This window comes from Artemia franciscana, chromosome 7, assembly GCF_032884065.1.
Source record: "Artemia franciscana chromosome 7, ASM3288406v1, whole genome shotgun sequence".
NCBI lineage: Eukaryota > Metazoa > Arthropoda > Branchiopoda > Anostraca > Artemiidae > Artemia > Artemia franciscana.
In genome coordinates this window covers 287,294-312,448 of record NC_088869.1, presented here as the reverse complement: position 1 = coordinate 312,448, position 25,155 = coordinate 287,294, and the positions used below count along the sequence as shown (strand labels likewise).

Here is a 25,155-nt window from a genome sequence, read left to right as displayed (position 1 = left end):
TTGACACCGGAGTTTTTGTTATCTGATCTTTGAACTATTTTTAACAAAATACTACTTTTACTACTACTAAGAACTCACTGCAGTACCAAGCCGCCTGAGGCCAACACAGCTACGCACGCTCCTCCAACCAAATCTATTCAAAGCCTCCCTCTTTACACCCTCCCAGGAAGTTCCCATTTCCTTTAAATATTTATTTATGACATCCTCCCAACCCAGACAAGGACGACCTGCTTTCCACGTAGCCCCAGACGGTTGACCAAAGAGGACAATCTTTGGTAATCTGTCATCCGCAGAACGTGCTAGCCATCTCAACCTTTCTTTCATTATAGCAATAGAAAGCGAAAACGAACCACATTTTTCGTGCAATCTACTGTTTGAAATACGGTCAGCCAGCCGGGTACCAAGAAAAGTCCGTAAGCAATTTCTCTGGAAAACATCTAGTTAATTTTCATCTGCTTTTCGGAGCGCCCATGCTTCTGAGCCATATTTGACCACACTCATTACTGTAGCTTCTAATATTCTAATCTTGGTTTGCAGACTTATCTTTCTATTCTTCCAATTTTTTTTTAACTGTGAAAAAAATACCCTGAGCCTTAGCTATTCTGCTTTTAACATCTTCACTGCTCCCACCATCTTTACTAATAACACTACCAAGGTAAGTGAAGCTCCCAACCTGATCAATCTTTTCGTTACCCAATGTCACCTTGTCATCTTCACTTATTCCTAGCCTTAGTGACTTTGTCTTCTTAGCATTAATTTCCAAGCCTATTTTAGCACCCGGAACTCGCAAAACCTCTAAAAATTCATTCATTTTGCTCACACTTTCATCTAATAGGCTTAAATAATCAGCATAATCTAAGTCCAGGAGAGTTTTTCCTCCCCATTTATTCCGTGGTCTCCAATTGCCTTTCCTGTGCTCCTTAAGACAAAGTCCATCAAAATGATCCATATAAAGGGGATAGAACACAACCCTGCTTAACTCCTGATTTAATACAAAACCAGTTGCTAACTTCATGTCCTACCTTAACCACAGTAGTATTATTCTTGTACATAGCTCAAATCACTTTAATGTATTTTTCTGGTATACCATGTAACGATAAGACCTTTGCTAACGCTCTTCTATCAACAGAATCGAAAACTTGGTCATAATTGATAAAACTGAGGACCAAAGGTGTTTGACAACGAAGGGACTTCTCAACTATTAACCTAAGAGTGAAAATTTGGTCAACACATCCTCTACCTTTTCTAAAATCGCATTGTTCTTCCCTTAAGACTTTGTCTACAGCATCTCTCAGTCTAAAAAATATCATATTACTCAGTAATTTGCTACCTACAGAGACCAGACTAATGCCTCGATAATTACGACACTCACTCTTTTCACCTTTCTTACACAGTGGTTTAATTAAGGTTTTCCTAAAATCATTGGGTACTTCCCCTTTTTCAAAAATCATGTTCATAATCTTTAGTAGCTTAATCCTAACCTCAGAGCCACCATATTTATGAAACTCATTAATCACACTATCAGCACCTGGAGCCTTATTATTTTTTAATCCTTTTAGTACTGTCGCTAATTCTTCCTCACTAAACAAAACGTCCTTCACATCCAAGGTATCACAAACTTTTTAATTTCATCTATATCTTTTTCTGCAACTGTATCTCGGTTTAGCACATTCTCAAAATGTTCCACCCATCACCCATCTTTCTTTAACCTTTTCCTTATCACTAATTGTGGCCCCATTTCTATCTTTAACTGGGACTAGTCCGGACTGGTTACTCCCTTTCAATTTATTAACATGCCAGAATAGTATTTTACTATTATGCCGTCTAGCCACATCTTCCAGATCCTCAGCAATTTTATCCATGGCCTCCACTTGACATCTCCATAGTTCATATTTTAAAGGTTTCTTCACTTTCTTTACATTCCTTTTGTTTTCATACGACCTATCACTCAGATAATTCTTGTACAAACCCCTTCTACTAAAGCTTTTTTGCTAATATTCCTAGTTGCAGTCTTAGCACTCTGCCCTAAGACACCATCAGCAACTTCACAAATTGTTTTTCTGAAATTTTGAAGTTTTTCTGAAATTCTTTTATTCTATCCATCTGCCACATTGTCAAATTTTAAACTCTCAAGACTATCTTAAATTTTATCGGATGGGTTTGGGGAAGAAAAAGCTTGGGGGGTGGCTTGTTGCCCTCCGACCTCTTTTCACTTTTAAAAATTGAACTAGAACTTTCAATTTCCAATCAAATGAGGCTTCTCTGAATTCTATTCAAACATCCCTTCCATAAGAACCGTAAATACCCCCAGGACATAACTTACAACGCCTATGCCCGGGCCCTGGAGGGATGAATCGGCACATAAGTTTTTGTTCTCTGATCTTTGAACTTTTTTTTAACCAAATGACAATCTCAAAACTTTATCAGATGCTTATCAGGAGAAAAGAGCGTAGGAGGGGGACTAGTTGCCCTATGATCCCTTTTTACTTTTAAAAAGGGCACTAGAATATCTGTTTTCCAGTCGAATGAGCCCCCTCTGAAGTTGATACGAACGCCCCTTTCGTGAAGTGCCTCTGGGGAAAAAAAATAGAAAACAATGGAGCCGTATGGCCTTACTACAGGCAACGCTTTAGCGTATCCTCTGAACATTTATGCATGCACCCTCCTAGTTTCTGAGGCCATGCTGTGACATGGTGTCGTATTTGTACCTCAAAATATGTACAGTTAATACGCAATGAAGGGTAATTGTATATAACGTGGCGGCAATACTAGCTACTAACAACTCACCGCTGCACTACGCCTCCAAAGGCCAACACAGCTGCGCGTGCTCCACCTCCATCCCAATCTATTCAAAGCTTTCCTTTTTTCACCCTCCCAGGAAGTTTCTATTCCCTCAAATCTTTTTTATGACATCCTGCCACCCGAACCGCGACTACCTGCTTTCTGTTTAGCCCTAGAAGATCGGCCAAAAATTACAATATTTGGCATATCTGTTGTCCTTCATCCGCAGAGCGGGCCCTAGCCATCTCAACCTTTCTCTCATTATAGCCATAGAAAGCGGAATTGAACCACACTTCATACAGCCTATTGTTTGAAATATGGCCAGAGTATCCAAAACAATCCGTATGTAATTTCTCTGGAAAACATATAGTAAATCTTCATCCGCTTTTTGCAGTGCCCATGCTTCAGAACCATGTTTTATATCTGTCATTAGTGTAGCTTCCATTTTAATCTTGGCTCACAGGCTTATCTTCCTATTCTTCCAAACTTTTTTCACTTCTTCAGTTCGTACAGAAAAAAAGCTGTATTTCTCTCATCAAATTAATGAGTGCAGGGGGAATTTGCACAAGGTTTGGACTGTAGTTAATGAAGCTTTTCCCGCAAGAAACTCAAACGGTCTTCCCCGTGTTTTTACAGGGAAGCTGGTAGATCCATTGTGGACAAAAAAGACATTAACGACTGCCTCCAATTCGTATTTACACCACACTTCCTTCAGTTCTCATTCCACCCTGGAGTAGAGTAAGGTGTGTTCCCTTAGCAGAAATTTTTTTTTCCTTTCCCCATGAAGTGGTTATGAGCTTTCTAGTATTATTTCTCAACTTCCAAGCTGCCGTTCAGTTGATCGTTTTGGTTTGAGTAATTATGTGTTTAAAAAATCGGTCAGTTTGCTTCTAACCCCGCCTCACACATAACTAACCTTTCTCTTTCTTCTGGCGTTCTTCTTCATTTTAAGTTGCTACTGTTGCAACTTTGCAATAAAAAGGGATTCATCTGTAATTTAAAACTATCTCTTCTTCCCGTCTTAGGACGGGGATGGGAAGAAGTACCTGAAGCACGGTACTAAAGAAGGTACTTTTTACCTTTTACTGTTGTTAGGCTGTTAAAAAAAGTACCTGCTCTAGACCATTCTTTCTTGAAGAATAAGTGAGAAAAAAAAAAAAAAACTCAAAGTTGTGCACCTGATCAATTTTTTTGTTACCCAGCGTAGCCTTTTCATTTTTTTTTATTCTTATCCTTGGCAATTTAGTCTTCTTAACATTAATTTTCAAAGCTATTGTAGCACCCTAAACTCGTAAAACCTTTGAAAGTTCTTTCATTTTGCTCACACTTTCATCTAGGATGCTTAAATCATTAGCATAATTTATGTCCATGAAAATATTTCGTCCCCACTTAGTTCATTGTTCCCATTGCCTTTAATGTGCTCCTTAATACGAAGTCAGTCAAAATAGTCCATATAAGGGGGGGGGGATAGAACACAACCCTGCTTAACTCTTGATTTAATGCGAAACCAGGTACTAACCTCATTCCTACCTCAATCGGAGCAGTGTTATTCTCGTACATCGCACTAACCACTTTAATGTGTTTGTCTAGTATACCATGCAAGGATATGACCTTCACTAAAGCTCTTCTATCAACAGAATCGAATGCTTGCTCATAATCCGTAAAACTGAGGACCAAAGGTGTTCGATAACTCAGGTACTTCTCAGTTACTAACCTGAGAATGAAAATTTGGTCGACACCATTTCTAAAACCGTGCTGTTCTTCTCTTGTAACTTTGTCTTCATTATCTTTCAGTCTAAAATTCCTTTGTCTGAGAGAACGCGGGTTCGAATTCCAGTGTACCCAATTCTTCAGTTTGGGACGGGGGTCAGTGGCGTGACTCTGTAAGCTTAGCCAGAGTCGACCCAGCACTAAATGGGTACCTGGACAAATTTGGGGAAGGTAAACAGGAAGGGTGTGCAAAAGCACAGGATGGCTGGCCCCCAACCCCTCATTGCACTTCCTGGCTGAAGGGCCAAGAAACGGAGATCAGTACCGCCGGTACGGACTGTAAAGTCTATTGCCGTATCCTTTACCTTTTTTTTACTGAGACCAGTCTAATGGTTATATAATATTATTTAGTTGAATATCAACTATTCGGAGGGTGGCTAGTATGGCTTATTGTGAAAAGGAGGCCTGGTGCCAGAAGTTTAATGTGAAAACAAATCCTTGGGAATTTTGAATCTAACTCAGAATCGTCAAAGCTGCATATAACAATTTCTAATTACCAACAGCCATAGATAGGTGGATGTGCATTTGGGGAACTTAATATTATACAAATACCCACAAAACATCAGAATTTCAGCTGTTAGTTGGGGCAAACAGCGTCTGGTTTTGCTTCGGACTGGATAGATGCTTTACCTGTGACGGAGCTGAAAATCAAGCCGTTCCCTATAGTAAATAAAATAGTACATAGTAAATAACTGCAGTAAATAATATACACTACATTAATAATAACTACAGTAAGGAGAACAACTACACTAAATAGTACATAAAAGGCAACAAAACATATAAGCGCAGCGAAACATTTAGATCAAGAAACTATGGAAAAAAGAAGAAACTACGACTAAATTATAAACACATCATGATTTGAGTTTAAATCTATTGATATTTTGACTAGGCAGGATGTAAATCACCTCTCTCTACCCTTTGTGGCCCTCATTTCCCTCACCGAGCAGGCTCGGGTATTCACCCTTAGGTCTTCCCCAATAAAGGACTTGGACCTTCAAAACAGCCTTCTCCTATCTCGATAATTTCATCAAGATATACTTGAATTACCTATTAGGCGATTTATTTTTATTTTATTATTAACCATTTTCCTCAACTCACTGACTTCTTTGTGGTTTTTTTTTTACATTAACAGTTAAATCTGAATATCCTTTTACTTCCTTTTTAATTTCCTTTCACTTTCTAATTTCATTTTTCCTTTTTCTAATATCCTTTTACTTCCTAATTTTCTTTTTCCTTTCCTAATTTCCTTTTATTTTCTTTTGATTACTTTTACTCCCAAATTTTGTCAATTTATGGACTACAAATGACACTGCAAAAATAAAACATCAAAATTTTTTATTTGTACTTACTTAATTTATCCGTCAACAGCAGCCTGTTCAGCAATCTTCAGCCAGTCCTAATCCCAACAATGTTCGTGTCGACATTATTGAATGTCTGCCAGAGATTCTTTCTTTGGTCGCCTGGTCTACTTTTCCAAGTTGGAAGAGGATTAAATGTGAGGACACCGCGGGATATGGTTTCAGCTGACCTTCGTAGTGTGTATCCTAGGAATTTCAGTCACATTATCAAGAGAAGGGCCTTCTGGGTACAACACCTTCGAACCTCAGCGTTTGCAATATGAGACCATCGACTGACCCCCGTTATAAGTCTCATACAGTGATGATCGAATACTTCTAGTGAACGTGTGTCTTCGGCCTTTAAAGGCCAAGTTTTAGAGGCGTACACCAGGATCGATCGAACAGCTGCCTTGTTGACGTTCATCTTTGTTCTGATGCTGATTTCATGTCTACTCCAAAGAAACTTCTTCATGCATGTGAAGACACCCCACGCCTTTTCTATTTGAGCTCTAACGTCACCTTCTGCGCCTCCATTTGGAGCTAGGATAGAACCAAGGTAGAAGAACTCTTCAACAGTCTCAATGGTTTTGCCCTCGAGTTGGATATCTGGGTGGTTTGGGACATTTGCTTTCAGTATTTTTGTTTCAGACTTGCTGATCATGAGGCCAGCTTTCTTTGATGTACAGGAGAAGTCGTTAACCATCTTTTGGAACTCAGCCGAAGAGCTTCTTATGAGACCCAAATCGTCTGTGAAGTCAAGCAAGACTAATGTTTTACCGGTCCTTTGATTTGATTTATTAAAGTGCCCTGATGCTAAACGCCTTAGGTCGTATCATTTATGCCTTTCAAGTCCTTGTTTTACCCACATCGATCGTGTTTTACCAAATCGAAATCTGAGCTTACTTGTACTTTGGTGAGGACGCAAGCAATGTAGCCCTCCCTGGTGACAGCATCTCATTGACTCTTGACTCCTACAAGTTATGGCCTGTATTTTATAATTATTAATATAATTGATAAAGAACGATACATATAGTTATATAGAACGCGTAAAGATCATCCCTGTTTGCCAACCATCTAGGGCCAAATGAGAAGCAGGTCGTCCCCGAATATGCTGGGACATTTTAGCATAGAAAGATTTAAGGAAAATGGGAGCTTTTCGAGAGGGTGTAAAAAGGGGGTTTTGAGTCGATTGGGATAAAAGGGGAGCGTATGTAGTTCTGTTGGTTTCGAACCATTTGGTACTGCAGTGAGTTGTTAATAGTAGTGGTAGTATGTGCAGTACCACGAACGGCTATGCAATAGCTGTTACGCTCCTACTAGGAGTGTAATTAGTGGGTCTTGTAGTCGTCCAATCTCAAGCTAATATTTTACTTTCATCTACCTAATCTTCAAGAACGAGAGGTCTAGAGCAATGTGACATAAATTTGGTTTATTTTTCACATTGTGTCTAGAATGGAAGATTATATTATATTATGTTATTACTATATTAATTTGAAAAAAGCAAACCGTTAAAAAAAGAAAAGGATAAAAATTTACAGACCTCAAATAAAAAATAATGTTTAAGAATAGAATACTGGACTTTAAAAGCCCCAGTTGGCGGTGCTAATTTCCGTTTCCAGGCCCTGTAGCCAGAAAGTGCCATGTGGGTTAGAGGAGCCATCTTTTGCTTTTGAAACCCTTCCTGTTTACCTTCCCCCGATTTCTCTAGGTTCCAATTTAGAGCTGGGACGACTTTAGATAGGTTCACAGAGTCACACCCATAACACCCTTCCAAACCAAATAACCAGCAAAACCAGAACTCAACCTCCTGTCCTCATGGACAAAGAATTTCAAGTCTAGCGTTCCAGACCTCAAATATGTTAGCTTAAATCATTAGAAAACAGAACGAATAATCCGTAGATAGGTAAAACTATCATGAAGAATATATTTAATACCACTAGTTTTAACAGACATTAAAAAGAAAAGGGTATTTCTTCAATCCATTTTCATCAGGTTTATTGAGTGGGAGAACAGCTTGTATTTATTTTATAATCACCGGAAATTCCAAACACATGTCAAACTCTTCATCAGGGCTTTTCATAATCCACCTTACCATTGCCATCATCTAAAAAAGAAGAAATAGTAAAACACAATAATCTAATATTTTGAGCAATAATGTTGATAGTAGAAACCATAGATGATACCAGGGATCGGCCAGGAGGGAGTATAGAGAAAGAAGGACATAAGCGCAATTCAGTTTTAGATCTACCCATAAGTTAATTCCTCTCACTTTGTCCTCAGATATATTTAAAATCACGTCTTTTTTATTTTAATGAAGATACTATTGCTTATTAACGAATTCAAAGGGCCTTGATTACCACCACAACTATTCTTTGGAAAATTGCCTTCCTCCCCCTTCCCTCAGCAAAACTTCATCGTGGCGTCCTTAATAATAGCAGTATGAGGTACTAGTCTCCTAAAATTAGCTCGGTAGAATTAATAATAGAGAAAAATAATAGAGAAGTTGCACTGCTAGTTTTGTTAAATTGTTAGGGGAGTCGGGAACTAATTTTTTTTTACGATTTAATATGGTGACTGTGTTTAAGTCAACGTGATTATTATAATATTGTCAAATAAAAGAAATATTTCTGTTCAATTAAACATTTCTTGTTTTGTTTTAATTTAGGGTACTAGGCTTTGTTGTCAGATAATTTCACTTCAACATACAAATCTAAAAGTAAGTCAACTGCCTCCACTATATAATTTTCAATAATTCTACAAACGGAGAAATAGGCTTGTAAAAAAAAAAGAGACAAAGATTCTCCAGAGCCATTGCTGGCGTATGAGGTGTCAAATTGACGTTTTAGTTGCACATGGGAATGCTTTGTATGGATAAGACGAAGGAGATGGCGGGGTACAGAGGAGACAATTTTCCGGACTCTAATATCCTGTAAAAGGCTCAAAAGAAGTGTGTCACCCAGATCCAGTTGCAGTTCTCAGTGATTTTGTACTTGGGCCTGTTGACTAATAAAGAGCCCAGCTAGATGGAAAATAAAACAGTTTGTTTCGGACATTTTTATTGATCTTGACTTGAGGGAGGGGGAGAAGAAAATGATCTTAAAGTGTGGTATCTAATCTGTTTAAAGTATTTGGTGTAACGAGCCCCTGTTTGACTTGAATATATTGGCAGCAAAGAGATTATACAATCTAGGTTATCAAAGAACATGTCGGTTAAAATTTGGGAGTTATTTGGGAGGATTGAGCTGTGACTTTCAAGAGTAAAATTGGAGGGGTAAGGGGACTTCATATTTCACGTTTAAAGGGAGGACGTATGCAGTGCAGAAAATGGGTCTTTAATCTGCGTAAAAGCTTTGCCGCTATTAGTGGGTCTTGCAATTTATTCACAGTGAAACAAATGAAAAGACAGCAGATCCATCTAGATTATGAAAATAGCATGTCTTTAATATCTCCAGAGTAACATAGGGAATGATTAAAACTTTAGAGAGTCTTTGGGATGAATAACGGAACTGGAAACACTAGGCTTAGGGAAAGGGATAAGAGTAAGAAAACATTTTTGTTGCCAAAACATTGGCTCGTCTAGACAGGACCATAATTTTCTCAGGGGCTTTAAATTTATATCCGTACGTTATAGGGTTAAAAGAATCTTTATGCAAAGAAAAGAGAACTTTTAAAAAATAGTTTTCCCGTAAATACACTCCAAATCTTTTTTTTTCTGATTAGCTTGGCCTTGCAACACTTTTATTCAGCCTTTCAGATTCAATACTCTCATATCCTTGGAAAAGAGAATTTGCTTTCCCTGGCCCCTGGTACACTACCACTTCGACTGCAGCTGTCCTTAGTGTGATGTTCAGTAACCTCATTGAACCCAAAATTTATGAACCCTGCAAGAAAGGCCAATTACGCACCGCGATCCTTAACCGCATTGTGTCGATTCGGGTTTTCTATAAAGCAATTAAGCCTGCTTCTTGAATGCGCTTATCAGGTTTGGCGACCATAAGTGCATAACATCGATTACCTCAACGATAAAACAGAAAAAAAAACATAGTATTAAAAATCATCCAAGGAACCAAGTATGCTACTCACAAACATGGCCTCAAAGCTTTACGAATCCCAATTCTTAAAGAACATAAGTATCATCTGATGTGAAAGTAAGGACACTCCGTGCTTTTGAGTGATCAATATCGCTTCCTACTACTCCTCGCCACCGATCTACCGAAACATACACCCCAAGATAAATCTTAAACCTGTGCACTGCAGAGGTAATCGTTTCAGTAATTCATTACTATTTTTTTCATAGTGTAAATCATACTTAGTGCTTAATCAAAGGCAGCGCAATAGTGCTCCCTAAAAAAAGAGCGACGTGGGCACAGTGTAGTATTTATTTTTTTTTGTCTTAGATCAGGAGACTTCGTATCGAAGGAGTGGTCGTGAAAATTTAAAAAAAGGCTCATTCGACCAGAAACTGAAAGGGTTAGCGCTCTTTTTAATAAACGAAAGTGATTGGAGGGCAACTAACCCCCTTCCCACACGCATTATTTCTCCAAACACATCCAATCAAATTTTGAGATAGTCATTTTGCTCAACGTAATTTAAAGGTCCAGAAATTGTCTTCGAGGATGACAACCCCTCAAGAGTCTCAAAGCAAGGGTTTTAAGTTACGCCCTGGATCATAAAAGGTTTATACAGAAAGGGTGATCGTATAAACTTCAGAGGCGGCTAATTGGATTTACAATCATAATTCTAGTGCCTTTTTCAAGATTAAGAGCCTCTCAACACCTCTTATTTTCCCAAAATGCATCTCTTATAAATTTTTAGATGACCATTTGTTGTCGTAGAAACTTCAAAAAAGGTTATTTCGATTGGAAATTGAAAGGCTAGTGCCCTTTTTAATAGTCAAAAGTGAATTGAAGGCAACAAGTCCCCCCCCAGAAATCCCCAAAACACATCTAATCACAATTTTTAAAAAGCCGTTTTGTTCTGCCTTGTTGAAAGGTCTAGAAATTATGTCTTGAAGATGACACCCCCCCCCCACAGCCCTCAGCGCAAGGAGCTTAAAGGTTTATTTGGAAAGTGTGGTTTTAAAATTCTAGAGGGGGCTCATTTGATTGGATATCAGATGTTCTAGTGCCCTTTTTTATGAGTCAAAGTGCTTGGAAGCAGCCCCCCACGTCGTATTTTCCACAAATGCATCTCATAGAACTCTTGAGAGAGCCGAAAGTTCAAAAATAGTCCAAAGATTATATAATAATGCCTTTCTGATTGACAATTATGTTAATACAGCTAATGCTAGTGGTACTAACGCTATTCAATACTAAAAACATCAATACTACTACTGTGACCAATATTGCAACTATGCATAAGGCTATAAAGGCGAAATTTTCAAGGACTTTAAGGGAGGAAGGTGAACTGAATCACTAAACGCCGTCCGTATGAAGGTTGTCGAAAGGGTCTAACAGTAATATCTTAGGAACAGTTCGCATGCAAAGTTTAAAATAATAGGGCTTTTTGTCAGGGTAATTGAAGTAGCCAAAAGAAAACATTTGCATCCTAATGCTCATGCTTATACACATGCTACTGCTGTTACTGTTACTGTATGCTGCTACTGCTATTAAAACAAAGGATAATAAGGCGAAAAAATTAGAATATATAGAAACTGTATGGAAATAATTTGAAATGCACTAGGCCAACATAGGTTGTCAAGCAGACGCATCAGAAATACTTCAGGAATGGTTAACGGTAATAAGCTGAAATATTCAGCGTGTGTTGAAGGGGATGTTGAAGAAACCAAAGATGCTATGCGTATACTGCTACTAATGCTGCTACTTTTATTGCGACTACCTAAAGAAAAGGGTATTAAGGTGAAGCTTTTAAGGAGTATTTAGGTAGGTGTTGAAATAAAACAATTTGAACTTGACCACGTGGACTTACAAAAAGGTGACAAAGCAGTATCTGAAGAAAAAATGTATTATTAAAGTTATACTTTTAAGGTTAAGTTGCGGGAAATTTAGAACTAGCCAGAAGGGACTATGTATCTAATTATTAATGCTACTACTACAGTTACTGAAACTAAAAACGCTCAGGGTATTATGGCAAAACTCCTAGGGAATATTTAGGAGGATTTTCAATTGAATGAAAAGATTGTATGCATGCAGGATTTCTGGAGGGGCCCAATTTCAACCACGTAATTGGTCCCTAAATGGCCTGTTTTTGGTCCCTAAATAAGCTGCAAAATGCGAACCCCAAAGGTAGTACGGTACCTAAAGGCATGTTCGAAAATTTTAAAATTTTTAAGGCTGGATGGGGGCCCAAAATCGATTTTTGGCCCCCCCCTAAGGTTTTCTGAAATGGCGCCACTGCTACCCTGGTTCTGGTTTTATAAGCTCGACTACCCTCATTTATCAATTCGGTTTAGTAACACAGCAATGTCTGTAGTTCGCTCTTAATATAGCATAAAAGCTACGTAATTTACAATATATTTTTAAAATTCCAATTACATATAGCTTAGTTTACAAAGTGCCACGTTAAAGCTCTAGGCATGCTTTTATTCTCAACTTTGTATTTTCTTCGCGGCCCTGCAAAATTCTCAGTCGGTGTTAGAGCAGTTGACTGAAATTGCTTTACAGTTGCTGACATTCTCATAAAAACAATAAGTAGAATCAGATGGCATACCTACATAAAAGTGGATTGGGAGATTCTCCTAGAATGTCTTCAAATGGATAAAAAAAAGGTTTTTGTCCCAATTTAGGCCAGGTTTTGGATGCTACTGGCTGACAGATCGCTCTTACAAGGCCTTAACTTGTAAATACTAGCTTTGAATAGAACACAACACCATACTTTAAACCTGTTCTTATCGAGTCACTGATTTATGAAGTTGGAGGTAGAAGAAGTTTCGCTTTGGGGGCGTGCTTCTACATCCTTCACACGAAAGAACCCTTCCGTACGAACTGCATGGACTTGAGTTATTTTCAGACATGTATAATGCAATATTACCATCATAATCTAATTTATTAAACTGCAACTATTTATTAGTTGCATTAGTTAGTAAAATTATTAGATAATCATGCTAGATTTTTATGGAGGACAACAGATAGGGGAAAGCCCTATAGATAGGTAGAGTAGCTCCATAGGAGGCTTAGACCAAGTAGGACTTTGTCCCAGTGGGGCCCATAATAGAAACTGGGGAACCCTCCCCTGGGGGTCATAATTTCAGGTGGAGGAGGAAGAAGGCCCCTCAAATGTACACTCAGCAGGGCCAACTGCCGTGTTCACGCGTCAGATGAGTTACAAACCTTCTCCCAGTAATGGGTTAAATTGCATGGTGAAGCAGAACACCATCGTGGGAGGATCCTCTATAGGAGGACAACTGCGGCAGGGCGTAAGATCCAGATTTATGGACAACGGCCTCTGTAAAGGGCTGCCTCGACCCTTTCGGGGTACCTGCAAGACTGGGAAACTTGCGGTCAATTTTTCCCACTTGAGGAGTGGCGCCCCTCGAGGAAATTATAGCCTAGTAAACAACACAGCACTCGTACGGGATTCTGATTATTGGATAATTTTCTGGGCTTGGTTTGTTTTGATGGGCGTTTTCGGGCTGAAAAACCTCTTCCTAGCTAATTTATCTACTATGGGCTGCCTCCCCGTAGTAGCATAATATTTGTAGGCATGAATATATAATGAGTCGGAGGTAATAGGCTTGGGACTGTCTGTGCAGGATTTCGACTCTTGTTGATAGAAGAGCATCGCCAAGTGCTGAAAACCATGTTGTGACCAAGATGGGCCCAGGATTGCACAAAGCCTCCAACTTACTGGAGGTCCCAGGGACTTCTTGCTGTCCGGTTCTAAGCCGGCTTAAGCGCTTCGGTGTAGACTTGAGAAGATATGTTGGTCCCCATCCTGCACTGGTATCCGGGATCACTGCTTTTCTTGAGGCCAAAATAATTTCAAAGATTTAAAGAACATGAAAATTGGAACTTGGAATGTTACGACGTTAAAAAATGACTATCGCATCGACATTTTGACTGACGAATTCAGACGGTTTGAACTGGATTTATTAGGAGTTTCAGAAACTCATATCCCAGGGGTAGGAAGCATGAAATTAGGTGACATAGAATTTGTTTACTCAGGAAGGAAGGATGGGGTACATAGACAGGGAGTAGGGCTCATGATGAATAAGGAAGCTGCTAAGTCTTGTTTAGGCTGGGAAGGTATTAATAATAGAATACTAATTGCTCATTTTATGACTAAAAAGTTGAGGGTATCAGTTATAGTAGTATATGCCCCCATTGAACCAACTGATGGAGATACTAGTGACTCAGATGAATTTTACTTACAGTTACAGGAGCAAATAGACAGGGTACCAGGTAGAAATATGGTGTTTTTGCTAGGAGATTTTAATGCCCAGGTTGGTAGAAATAGGGATAGATGGTATCCTAGCCTAGGTAATTTTGGTGTAGGAAAAGAAAACAGTAATGGCTATAGGCTTTTGCAATTTTGTAGGTATAACAACCTAGTTATAACCAATACGGTGTTTGGTCACAAAATGGCCCATAAGTTGACATGGTATTCACGTGATGGTAAGACAGCAAACCTTATTGATTATGTTATTGTAAACAGAAGACTAGCAGGATCAATACAAGATACTAGGGTGTATAGGAGTGCCGTTATTGATGTTAAAAGTAAAGATCACCATCTAGTAGTGTCTAAGGTTAATTTAAAACTTAAATTTCGGAAGAGTAACTCCCTCCCGGAAAGTTATGATGTTGGTAGACTTCAGGATGAAAATTTGAGAAAAAAATTCCAGGAACAGTTGAGTACTAAACTTGAGGGTTTAAAATTTGACAATGTGGAAGATGGATGGAATAATTTCAGAAAAACAATTTGTGAAGTTGCTGATGGTGTCCTAGGGAAGAGTGCTAAGACAGCAACTAGGAATATTAGTGAAAAAGCTTTAGGTTTAATAGAGAGTAGAAGGGGTTTGTATAAGAATTATCTGAGCGATAGGTCGTATGAAAACAAAAGGAATGTAAAGAAAGTGGAGAAAGCATTAAAATATGAACTAAGGAGATGTGAAATGGAGGCGATGGGTAAAATTGTTGAGGATCTGGAAGATGCGGCTAGACGGCATAATAGTAAAATATTATACTGGCATGTTAATAAATTGAAAGGGAGTAGCCGATCCGGACTAGTCCCAGTTAAAGATAGAAATGGGGCCACAATTAGTGATAAGGAAAAAGTTAAAGAAAGATGGGTGGAACATTTTGAGAATGTGCTAAACCGAGATACAGTTGCAGGAAAAGATATAGATGAAAATGAAAAAGTTTGTGATACCTTGGATGTGAAGGAAGATTTGTTTAGTGAGGAAGAATTAGCGACAGTACTAGAAGGATTAAAAAATAATAAGGCCCAAGGTGCTGATAGTATGATTAATGAGTTCCTTAAATATGGTGGCTCTGAGGTTAGGAATAAGCTACTGAAGATTATGAACATGATTTTTGAAAAAGGGGAAGTACCCAATGATTTTAGGAAAACCTTAATTAAACCACTGTATAAGAAAGGTGACAAGAGTGAATGTCGGAATTATCGAGGCATTAGTCTGGTCTCTGTAGGTAGCAAATTACTGAGTAATATGATACTTTTTAGACTGAGACATGCTGTAGACAAAGTTTTAAGGGAAGAACAATGCGGTTTTAGAAAAGGTAGAGGATGTGTCGACCATGTTTTTACTCTTAGGTTGATAATTGAGAAGTCCCTTCGTTGTCAAACACCTTTGGTCCTTAGTTTTATCGATTATGAGCAAGCTTTCGATTCTGTTGATAGAACAGCGTTAACAAAGGTCTTATCGTTATATGGTATACCAGAAAAATACATTAAAGTGATTTGCGCTATGTACGAGAATAATACTGCTGCGGTTAAGGTAGGAAATGTAGTTAGCAACTGGTTTTGTATTAAATCAGGAGTTAAGCAGGGTTGTGTTCTATCCCCCTTTATATGGATCATTTTGATGGACTTCGTCTTAAGGAGCACAGGAAAGGCAATTGGAGACCATGGAATCAAATGGGGAGGAAGAACGCTCCTGGACTTAGATTATGCTGATGATTTAAGCATATTAGATGAAAGTGTGAGCAAAATGAATGAATTTTTAGAGGTTTTACGAGTTCAGGGTGCTAAAATAGGCTTGAAAATTAATGTTAAGAAGACTAAGTCACTAAGGTTAGGAATAAGTGAAGATGAACAGGTGATCTTAGGTAACGAAAAGATTGATCAGGTTGGGAGCTTCAGTTACCTTGGTAGTATTATTAGTAAAGATGGTGGGAGCAGTGAAGATGTTAAAAGTAGAATAGCTAAAGCTCAGGGTGTTTTTTCACAGTTAAAAAAAGTTTGGAAGAATAGAAAGATAAGCCTACAAACCAAGATTAGAATATTGGAAGCTACAGTGATGACAGTGGTCAAATATGGCTCTGAAGCATGGACACTCCGAAAAGCAGATGAAAATTTACTAGATGTTTTCCAGAGAAATTGCCTACGGATTGTTCTGGGTACCCGGCTGACTGACCGTATTTCAAACAGTAGGTTGTACGAAAAGTGTGGTTCAATCCCGCTTTCTGGGGCTATAATGAAAGAAAGGTTGAGATGGCTAGGCCACGTTCTACGGATGAAGGATGACAGATTACCGAAGATTGTCCTTTTTGGCCAACCGTCTGGGGCTACACGGAAAGCAGGTCGTCCTTGTCTGGGTTGGGAGGATGTCATAAATAAGGATTTAAAGGAAATGGGAACTTCCTGGGAGGGTGTAAAGAGGGAGGCTTTAAATAGATTAGGTTGGAGGAGGAGCGTGCGTAGCTGTGTTGGCCTCAGGCGGCTTGGTGCTGCAGTGAGTTATTAGTAGTAGTAGTAGTAGGTTTTCAAAAGAATATATGATCAATATCATGAGTAGCACCACTCTCTAATTACTAGAAATACCACTGAAACTTAAATATCATTCGAAATTAAGTGCGGAACTGGCCGTAACTACGACGGCTGTTACGGCTAGTAACGGTTGTATCAAGAATTAAAAATTCTTGATACAGATTTACCTCTATAATACCTAAAACTTTACACTTAATAGATTATTAACATATATTTTTACCTCTACAATTCTTGCTCAAACAAAAAAAAAACGTCCAATTGTAACCCAGTAATGGGGGAAACTGCATGATGACGACGATCGCGGGAGGATTCAATAGGAGGACAACTGCGGCAGGGCGTAAGATCCAGATCTATGGACAACGACCTCTGCAAACGGCTGCCTAGACCCTTTCTGGGTATTTGCAAGACTGAAGACCTTGCAGTCAACTCTACTCCCACTTTAGAAGCGCTGCCCTTCGTAGAAATTATAGCCTAGTTAACGACACAGCATTCACAAGGGATTCTGATTAATGGATAATTTCTCTGGGCTTGATCTGGGCTTGATCTAGTATATGCCCCTGTTGAACCGTCTGACTAAGATACTAGTGACTCAGATGAATTTTACTTACAGCTACGGGGGCAAATAGACAGGGTACCAGGTACAAAATATGGTGATTTTAATCGCAAATTTCAACACCAATGTTGGTAGAAATAGGGATAGATGGTATCCTAGCCTAAGTAAATTTGATATAGGAAAAGAAAAAAGTAATGGCTATAGACTTTTGCAATTTTGTAGGTATAACAATCTAATTATAACCAATACGGTGTTTGGTCATAAAATAGCCCTTAGGTTGACATGGTAGGCACACCTTGTTGATTATGTTGTAGTAGGCCGAAGACTGGCAAGATCAATACAAGAAACTAGAATATATATGAGTGCTGTTATCGATGTTAAAAGTAAAGATCACCATTTAGTAGTGTCTAGAGCTAATTTAAAGCTGATATATCAGAAGGATAACTACCTCCCGGGAAGCTATGATGTTGGTAGACTCCAAGATGAGAATTTGATAGAAAATTTCCAGGGGCAGTTGAATACTAAACTTGAGTTTATTCCCTTTATTTATTAATTTATTTTTCCTTACCTTTCTTATTGCTGCTCTGTCTGGCGTAGTGCTAATAAATCTCTTCTCTCCTCACTTCAAGAAGCCCGAAATAAGGCAGTGAAGGCTACTTTTCTTCCCCCTTAGCTTTACCCTTCATCTGGTCTTTATAATGATACTGGAAAAGCTCCGCTGGATCCTATTGTGGGTAAAAGTAATCTTTGTTTAGTGCATTCTGCTTTTCTAGGTACGCTTCCACCACCTCTGCAGAAGTTTTTTCACGGATAGGCTCAGGTAAGTACTCTTATTTTCTACTTAGTTCTGCTCGCAGATTTATTTTAGCCAAACGATCATCTTCAGCGGCCCAGAGGTCTCCTGTTTATCAATCAAGTATATTATGGAACTCCATCCCTCCGGATGTTCCTCCCTTTCTTTCTGCATAGGTAATTTTACGTCGGGTCTTTCCAGCTTAGTAATTCCGCTTTCTCCTTTGTTTATATCCTTGTTTACTCTTTTCCTATTGTTTCTACTTTTTAGAATTCTTTCCCAATTGATATATCTCTCTCCTATTCTTTTTAAAATTATTTCCAGGAACCTTCTTAACTTTTAAAGTCCTTGTTTATTTTTCATTTTTTTTTTGTTTTATTTTTCTGATGTTTTAATGTCAATTTGGACTTTCTTGTTTCTCTACTTTCTTGGTTTCTATTTATTTCTATTATTACAATTACTACCAGTTTTTCTTACTGTATGCTAGTGTTTATTCTCCTTCATCTTTATTCAAATGTATTGTTTGAGTTAGGGTATTATATATGGCTCTCTTAGTGCTTTATTATTGTGCTGTATAGCCCATAACAAGCGAAGCTTCTTCGGCTGAATAACTTTTTTATGTTTGTGATAGTATTTTAGTATTAATAAAATTATTGATAATTTAGAGTTTGACAATGTGAAAGATGGTTGGAATAATTTTAGAAAAACAATGTGTGAAGTTGCTGATGGTGTCTTAGGGCAAAAATTTAAGACTGCAGGTATGAATATTAGTGAAAAAGATTTATGTTTAATAGACGGGAGAATGGGTTGGTTCAAGAAATATCTATGTGATAAATCATATGAAAACAAAAGAAATGTAAAGAAAGTGGAGAAGACATTAGAATCTGAACTAAGGAGGCATAAAATGGAGGCCATGGGTAAAATTGCCAAAGATCTAGAAGATGCAGCTACACGGCATATTAGTAAAGTATTGTACTGGTACGTTGATAAATTGAGAGGGAGTAGTCTATCCGAACTTGTCCCAGTTAAAGATGGAACCGGGGACATAATTAGTGATAAGAAAGAGTTAAAGAGAGATGGGTGGAATATTTTGAGAATGTGCTAAACGAGATAAAAAAGTTGGTGATACCTTGGATGTGAAGCAAGATTTTTTTGTAAGGAAGAAATAGTGATTGTACTAAAAGAGCTATAAAATAATAAGGCTCCAGGTACTGATAGTGTGGTAAATGAGTTTCTTAAATATGGTTGCTCCGAGGTTAGAAATTAGTTACTGAAGATTATGAATATGAATTTTGAAAAAGGGGAAGTACCTAACGGATTTACGAAAACCGTAGTTAAACCACTGTATAGGAAAGGTGATAAGAGTCATGTCATAATTATCGAGACATTAATCTGGTCTCTATAGGTAGGAAATTGCTTAGTAATATGATAATTTTTAGACTGAAAGATGCTGTAGACAAAGTTTTAAGAGAAGAACAGTGCGGTTTTAGAAAAAGGTAGAGGATTTTGTTGACCCAATTTTTACTCTTAGGTTAATAATTGAGAAGTGACTTAATTGTCAAATACCTTTTGTCCTTAGTTTATAAATTATGAGCAAGAATTCGATTCTATTGATAGAAGAGCTTTTTTAAAAGTCTTATCCTGATGGCATTCCAGACAAATACACTAAAGTGATTCGAATACTATTGCTATGGTTTAGGTAGGCAAGAGGTTAGTAGCTTGTTTTGTATTAAATAAGGAATAAACCAGGGTTGTGTTCTATCCCTTTTTAAATGGATCATTTTGATGGTCTTTGTCTTAAAGAGCAAAGGAAAGGCAATGGGATACCCCAGAATCAAATAAGGAGGAAAAAATCTCCTTGACTTAGATTATGCTGATGATTCGAGCATCCCAGATGGAAGTGTGAGAAAAACAAATGAACTTTAGAGGTTTTGCGAGTTCGGGGTGGTAGAATAGGTTTGAAAATTAATGTTAAGAAGAGTAAGTCACTATGGCTAGGAATAAGTGAAGATGAAAAGGTGACGTTGGGTAGGGAAAAGATTGATCAGGTGGGCAGCTTCACTTACCTTGGTAGTGTTATTAGTAAAGACGGCGGGAGCAGTGAAGATGTTAAAAGTAGAATAGCCAAGGCCCAGGGTGTCTTTTCAGAATTAAAAAAGGTTTGGAAAAATAGGAAGATAAGTCTACAAACCAAGATTAGAATATTGGAAGCTACAGTGATGGCAGTTATCAAATATGGCTCTGAAGCATGGGCGCTCTGAAAAGCAGATGAAAATTTACTAGATGTTTTCCAGATAAAATGCCAACGGATTTTTCTGGGTACCCAGCTGACTGATCGTATTTCAAACAGTAGGCTGTCTTAAGAGTGTGGTTCAATCCCACCTTCTAGGGCTATAGTGAAAGAATGGCTAAGATGGTTAGGGCACGTTCTGTGGATGAAGGATGACAGATTGCCGAAGAGTGTCCATTTCGGCCAACTGTCTAGGGCTAAAAGGACGCAAGGTCGTTCTCGTCTGGGGTGGGAAGTTGGCATAAAAATTTAAAGGAAATTGGAATTTTTTTGGAGGATGTAAAGAGGGAGATTTTGAATAGATTAAGATTGAGGAGGAGCATTTGTTGCTGTGTTGGCCTTAGGTGGCTTTGTGCTGCGGTGATTTGTTAGTAGTAGCATCTTCGATTTGTGATTGTTCATATTTTTCTTCGACTAAAGATTTCTGGCCGTCGTTCGGAAGTAGTGCATAGGTCTTTGGGGATATGTAATTCTTTGATCAAACAGTTCGTGGTAACGAACTGTAGTAAGGAGCGACCCGGCTCAATAGTAACCAAAACTCTAAAAAATTGAATTTTGATATCAATAGCTACGTCAAAAGAATCGTATTTTAATGCTGATTTTAAATATATAAGTTTTATCAAGTTTAGTGTTACCCATCAAAAGTTACGAGCCTGAGAAAATTTGCCTTATTTAGGAAAATAGGGGGAAACACCCCCTAAAAGTCGTAGGATCTTAACGAAAATGACACCATCAGATTCAGCGCATCCGAGAACCCTACTGTAGAAGTTTCAAGCTCCTATCTACAAAAATGTGGAATTTTGTATTTTTTGCCAGAAGGCAAATCACGGGTGCGTGTTTATTTGTTTTTTTTTGTTTTTTTTTCTTTTCCCCAGGGGTCATCGTATCGACCAAGTGGTCCTAAAATGTCGCAAGAGGACTCATTCTAACGGAAATGAAAAGTTCTAGTGCCCTTTTTAAGTAACCAAAAAAATTGGAGGCCATCTAGGCCCCCTCCCACGCTCATTTTTTTCCGAAAGTCAGCGGATCAAAATTTTGAGATAGCCATTTTGTTCAGCATAGTCGAAAACCATAATAACTATGTCTTTGGGGATGACTTACTCCCCCACAATCCCTGGGGGAGGGGCTGCAAGTTACAAACTTTGACCAGTGTTTACATGTAGTAATGGTTATTGGGAAGTGTACAGACGTTTTCAGGTGGATTTTATTTTGTTTGGGGGTGGGGCTGAGGAGAGGAGGCTATGTTAGAGGATCTTTCCTTGGAGGAATCTGTCATGGGGAAAGAAAAATTCAATGACAAGGGCGCAGGATTCTTTAGCATTACTATAAGAAAACAATGAAAAATAAACATGAAACGTTTCTTCAAATGAAAGGAAGAAGTAGCATTGAAACTTAAAATGAACAGAGATTATTACGCATATGAGGGGTTCTAAAAATACTTTAGCATAAAGAGCGAGGTATTTAGGAGGATATAAATACCTTGCTCTTTATGCTAAAGTATTTTTAGTAATTTCAACTATTTATTCTACGGCATTTCTGATTCAGGGGTCATTCTTCAAGAATTGGGACAAAACTTAGGATTTAGTGTAAAGAGCGAGGTATTAACGAGGGTACAAACACCCTCGTATACATAATAAAAATATAAGGTTATAAAAGTTTGTTACGTAAGTTAATTCTTAAGTTACGTATATTTTTTACTAATAAAAACGTTCGTTAAAAACTAAAAGTTCTAGTTGCCTTTTTAAGTAACCGAAAAATTGGAGGGCAACTAGGCCTCCTTCTCCACCTCTTATTTCTCAATATCGTCTGATCAAAACTAAGAGAAAGCCATTTAGCCAAAAAAAGAATTAATATACAAATTTCATTTTAATAATATATGTGCGGAGAGCTAAAACCAAACATGCATTAATTCAAAAACGTTCAGAAATTAAATAAAAAAAAACTAATTTTTTTAGCTGAAAGTAAGGAGCGACATTAAAACTTAAAACGAACAAAAATTAATCCTTACATGAAATGAGTGGTCCCCTCCGCAATCCCTCGCTCTTTACGCTAAAGTTTGAGTCTTTGCCACAATACTACTTTTTAAAACAATTAAAAGCTTTAGCGTAAAGAGCGAGGGATTGCGGAGGGGACAACTCATTTCATGTACGGATTAATTTTTGTTCGTTTTAAGTTTTAATGTCGCTCCTTACTTTCAGCTAAAAAAATTAGTTTTTTTTTTATTTAATAAAAGTTAAGAGCCAAAGCTAGCCCATTAAAAGAAAAGGAGAAAAATATAAACTTACAGAAGGAGCAATTATCGGTATTCTTAGTTTGAAAGTGTAGACAACAGGCTTGTTGTTTTCTAAGGGGCAGGTGGCAAAATCACATCCATTAGTCTTCATATTTGGAATAAGAAAATCTGAGTTTTTTCTCACCCAAAAACCTTTCGCAGTAAACCGTTGAACTGGCTCTATTTCGGAAATAAATAAAAAATTTATTAGTGACAAAAAAATTTCAAATTACCCAAATAGCATTATAATAAATTGAATACGAGTGGCTGATAATCATCTTTATTGAGAAAGGAACAGATACAAAGTACTCTTCTTGCATTCAGAAAAATTAGTGTAAGCCACAATATTTTAAGGATAAATCAAATATTTGTTCACTCCATTTTTTTTATTATTACCACTTTTTTAAAGGCTCAATTGAGAGCTCAAAAACAAACTTCTATGCACAAGCCAAATTATAAAATCCAAAATACTTTCAGTCATATTTTTTCAAGAAATACTATTTGATGCGCCCATTCAAATTTTTTTTATCCTTTTAGAGTCGAAATTAAAGTTTTGGATGTTAAATCCTTCTGCGTTTTAAACTGTTGACCTATTTCTTCCAACGGGGGCAATTTGGAATTTGGTTCCCATCCTACTAGCTATAAATAAATTCATTAAGCAATTAAACCCAAAAGGAATATTTCACTTAAATAAATCAATTATAAACTTTCAAGACAGACGAAATGAATAAGATACAGAAAGCGGAATAGTATATAAAAAAAAAACTAAAAATAACATCTATGAGCTAAATTGTATATAAAGTCAAACATTAAAACGCCTAATTCGTAAAAAGAAATTCATAGATAAGTTACAGACATTTGAATTGTACCATATCAAACAGTTAGTGGTAACGAACTGTAGTACTGAGCAGCCCGGCTCAATAGTGACCAAAACTCTAAACAATGGAATTTAGATACCAATAGCCAAATCAAAAGAATCGCATTTTAATGCTGATTTTAAATATATAAGTTTTATCAAGTTTAATCTTACCTATTCAAAGTTATGAGCCTGAGAAAATTTGCGTTAATTTAGAAAATAGGGGGAAACACCCCCTAAATGTCATATGACGGATCTGGTCATGGATGCGTGTTTATTTGTTTTTTTTTTTTTTTTTTTTTTCCCAGGAGTGATCGTATAGACCCAGGTGTCCTAGAATGTTACGAGAGGGCTCATTCTAACGGAAATGAAAAGTTCTAGTGTCCTTTTTAAGTGACCTAAAAATTGGAGGGCACTTAGGCTCCCTCCCATGCTAATTATTCTCCCAATGTCAACGGATCTAAATTCTGAGATAGACATTTTATTCAGCGTAGTCGAAAAACCTTATAACTATGTCTTTGGGGACGACTTACTCCCCCACAGTCCCCGTGGGAGGGGCTACAAGTTACAAACTTTGACCAGTGCTTACATATAGTAATGGTTATTGGGAAGTGTACATGCGTTTTCAGGAGTTTTTTTTGGTTGGGGGGAGGGGTTGAGAAGAGGGTATATGCTGGGAGAACTTTCCATCGAGGAATTTGTCATGGGGGAAGAAAATTTCCATTAAGGGAGCGCAGGATTTACTAGCATTATTTAAAAAAAAAACAATGAAAAAATAAATATTAAAAAGTTTTTTTCAGCTGGAAGTAAGGAGCAGCATTAAAACTTAAAACGAACAGAAATTATTAACCATATGAGGGTCTCACCTCCTCCTAATACCCCGCTCTTTACGCTAAAGTATTTTTGGTAATTTCAACTATTTATTCTGCGGCTTTTGTGATTCGGGGGTCATTCTTATTGAATTGGGACAAAATTAAAGATTTAGTGTAAAGAGCGAGGTACTGACGATGGGGCAAACCCCCTCATATATGTAATAAAACATGAGAATACAAAAGTTCTTTACGTAAGCTAATTTATAAGTTATGTATTTCTTTTACTAATAAAAAGATTGGTAAAAAATTAAAAGTTCTAGTTGCCTTTTTAATTAACCAAAAAATCGGAGGGCAACTAGGCTTCCTCCCTCGCTCTTTTTTTCTCAGAATAATTCGATCAAAATTACGAGAAAGCCATTTAGCCAAAATAAAATAAATATGCAAATTTCGTTTTAATTATTCCTCTGCGGAGAGCCAAAATCAAAACATGCATTGATTCAAAAACGTTCAGAAATTAAATAAAAAAGAACAAGTTTTTTCAACTGAAAGTCAGGAGCTACATTAAAACTTAAAACGAACAGAAATTACTTCGTATATGAAAGGGGCTGCTTCCTCATCAACGCCCCACTCTTTACGTTAAAGTTTTTTACTGTTTTAAAAAGAAAAGTTAAGAGACAGAGTCAAACTTAACGTAAAGAGCGGGGCGTTAATGAGGAAGCAGCCCCTTTCATATACGAAGTAATTTCTGTTCGTTTTAAGTTTTAATGTAGCTCCTTACTTTCAGTT

At 37.5% G+C, this 25,155-nt stretch overlaps 1 protein-coding gene across 1 annotated transcript in view; it reads right to left on the bottom strand.

Moving 5' to 3' along the window:
- Window positions 1-7,777: 7,777 nt before the first annotated feature.
- The window catches only part of LOC136028696 (mite group 2 allergen Gly d 2.02-like), a 35,676-nt gene continuing 18,298 nt past the window's right edge, over window positions 7,778-25,155 (bottom strand). Inside the window, exons 3-4 of the mRNA XM_065706527.1 lie at window positions 22,715-22,881; window positions 7,778-7,992 (exon numbers count right to left, since the gene is read on the bottom strand). Of these exons, the coding sequence (XP_065562599.1) occupies window positions 7,909-7,992; window positions 22,715-22,881 (251 nt within the window). The 3' untranslated portion in view covers window positions 7,778-7,908. The remainder of the gene's footprint in view (window positions 7,993-22,714; window positions 22,882-25,155) is intronic.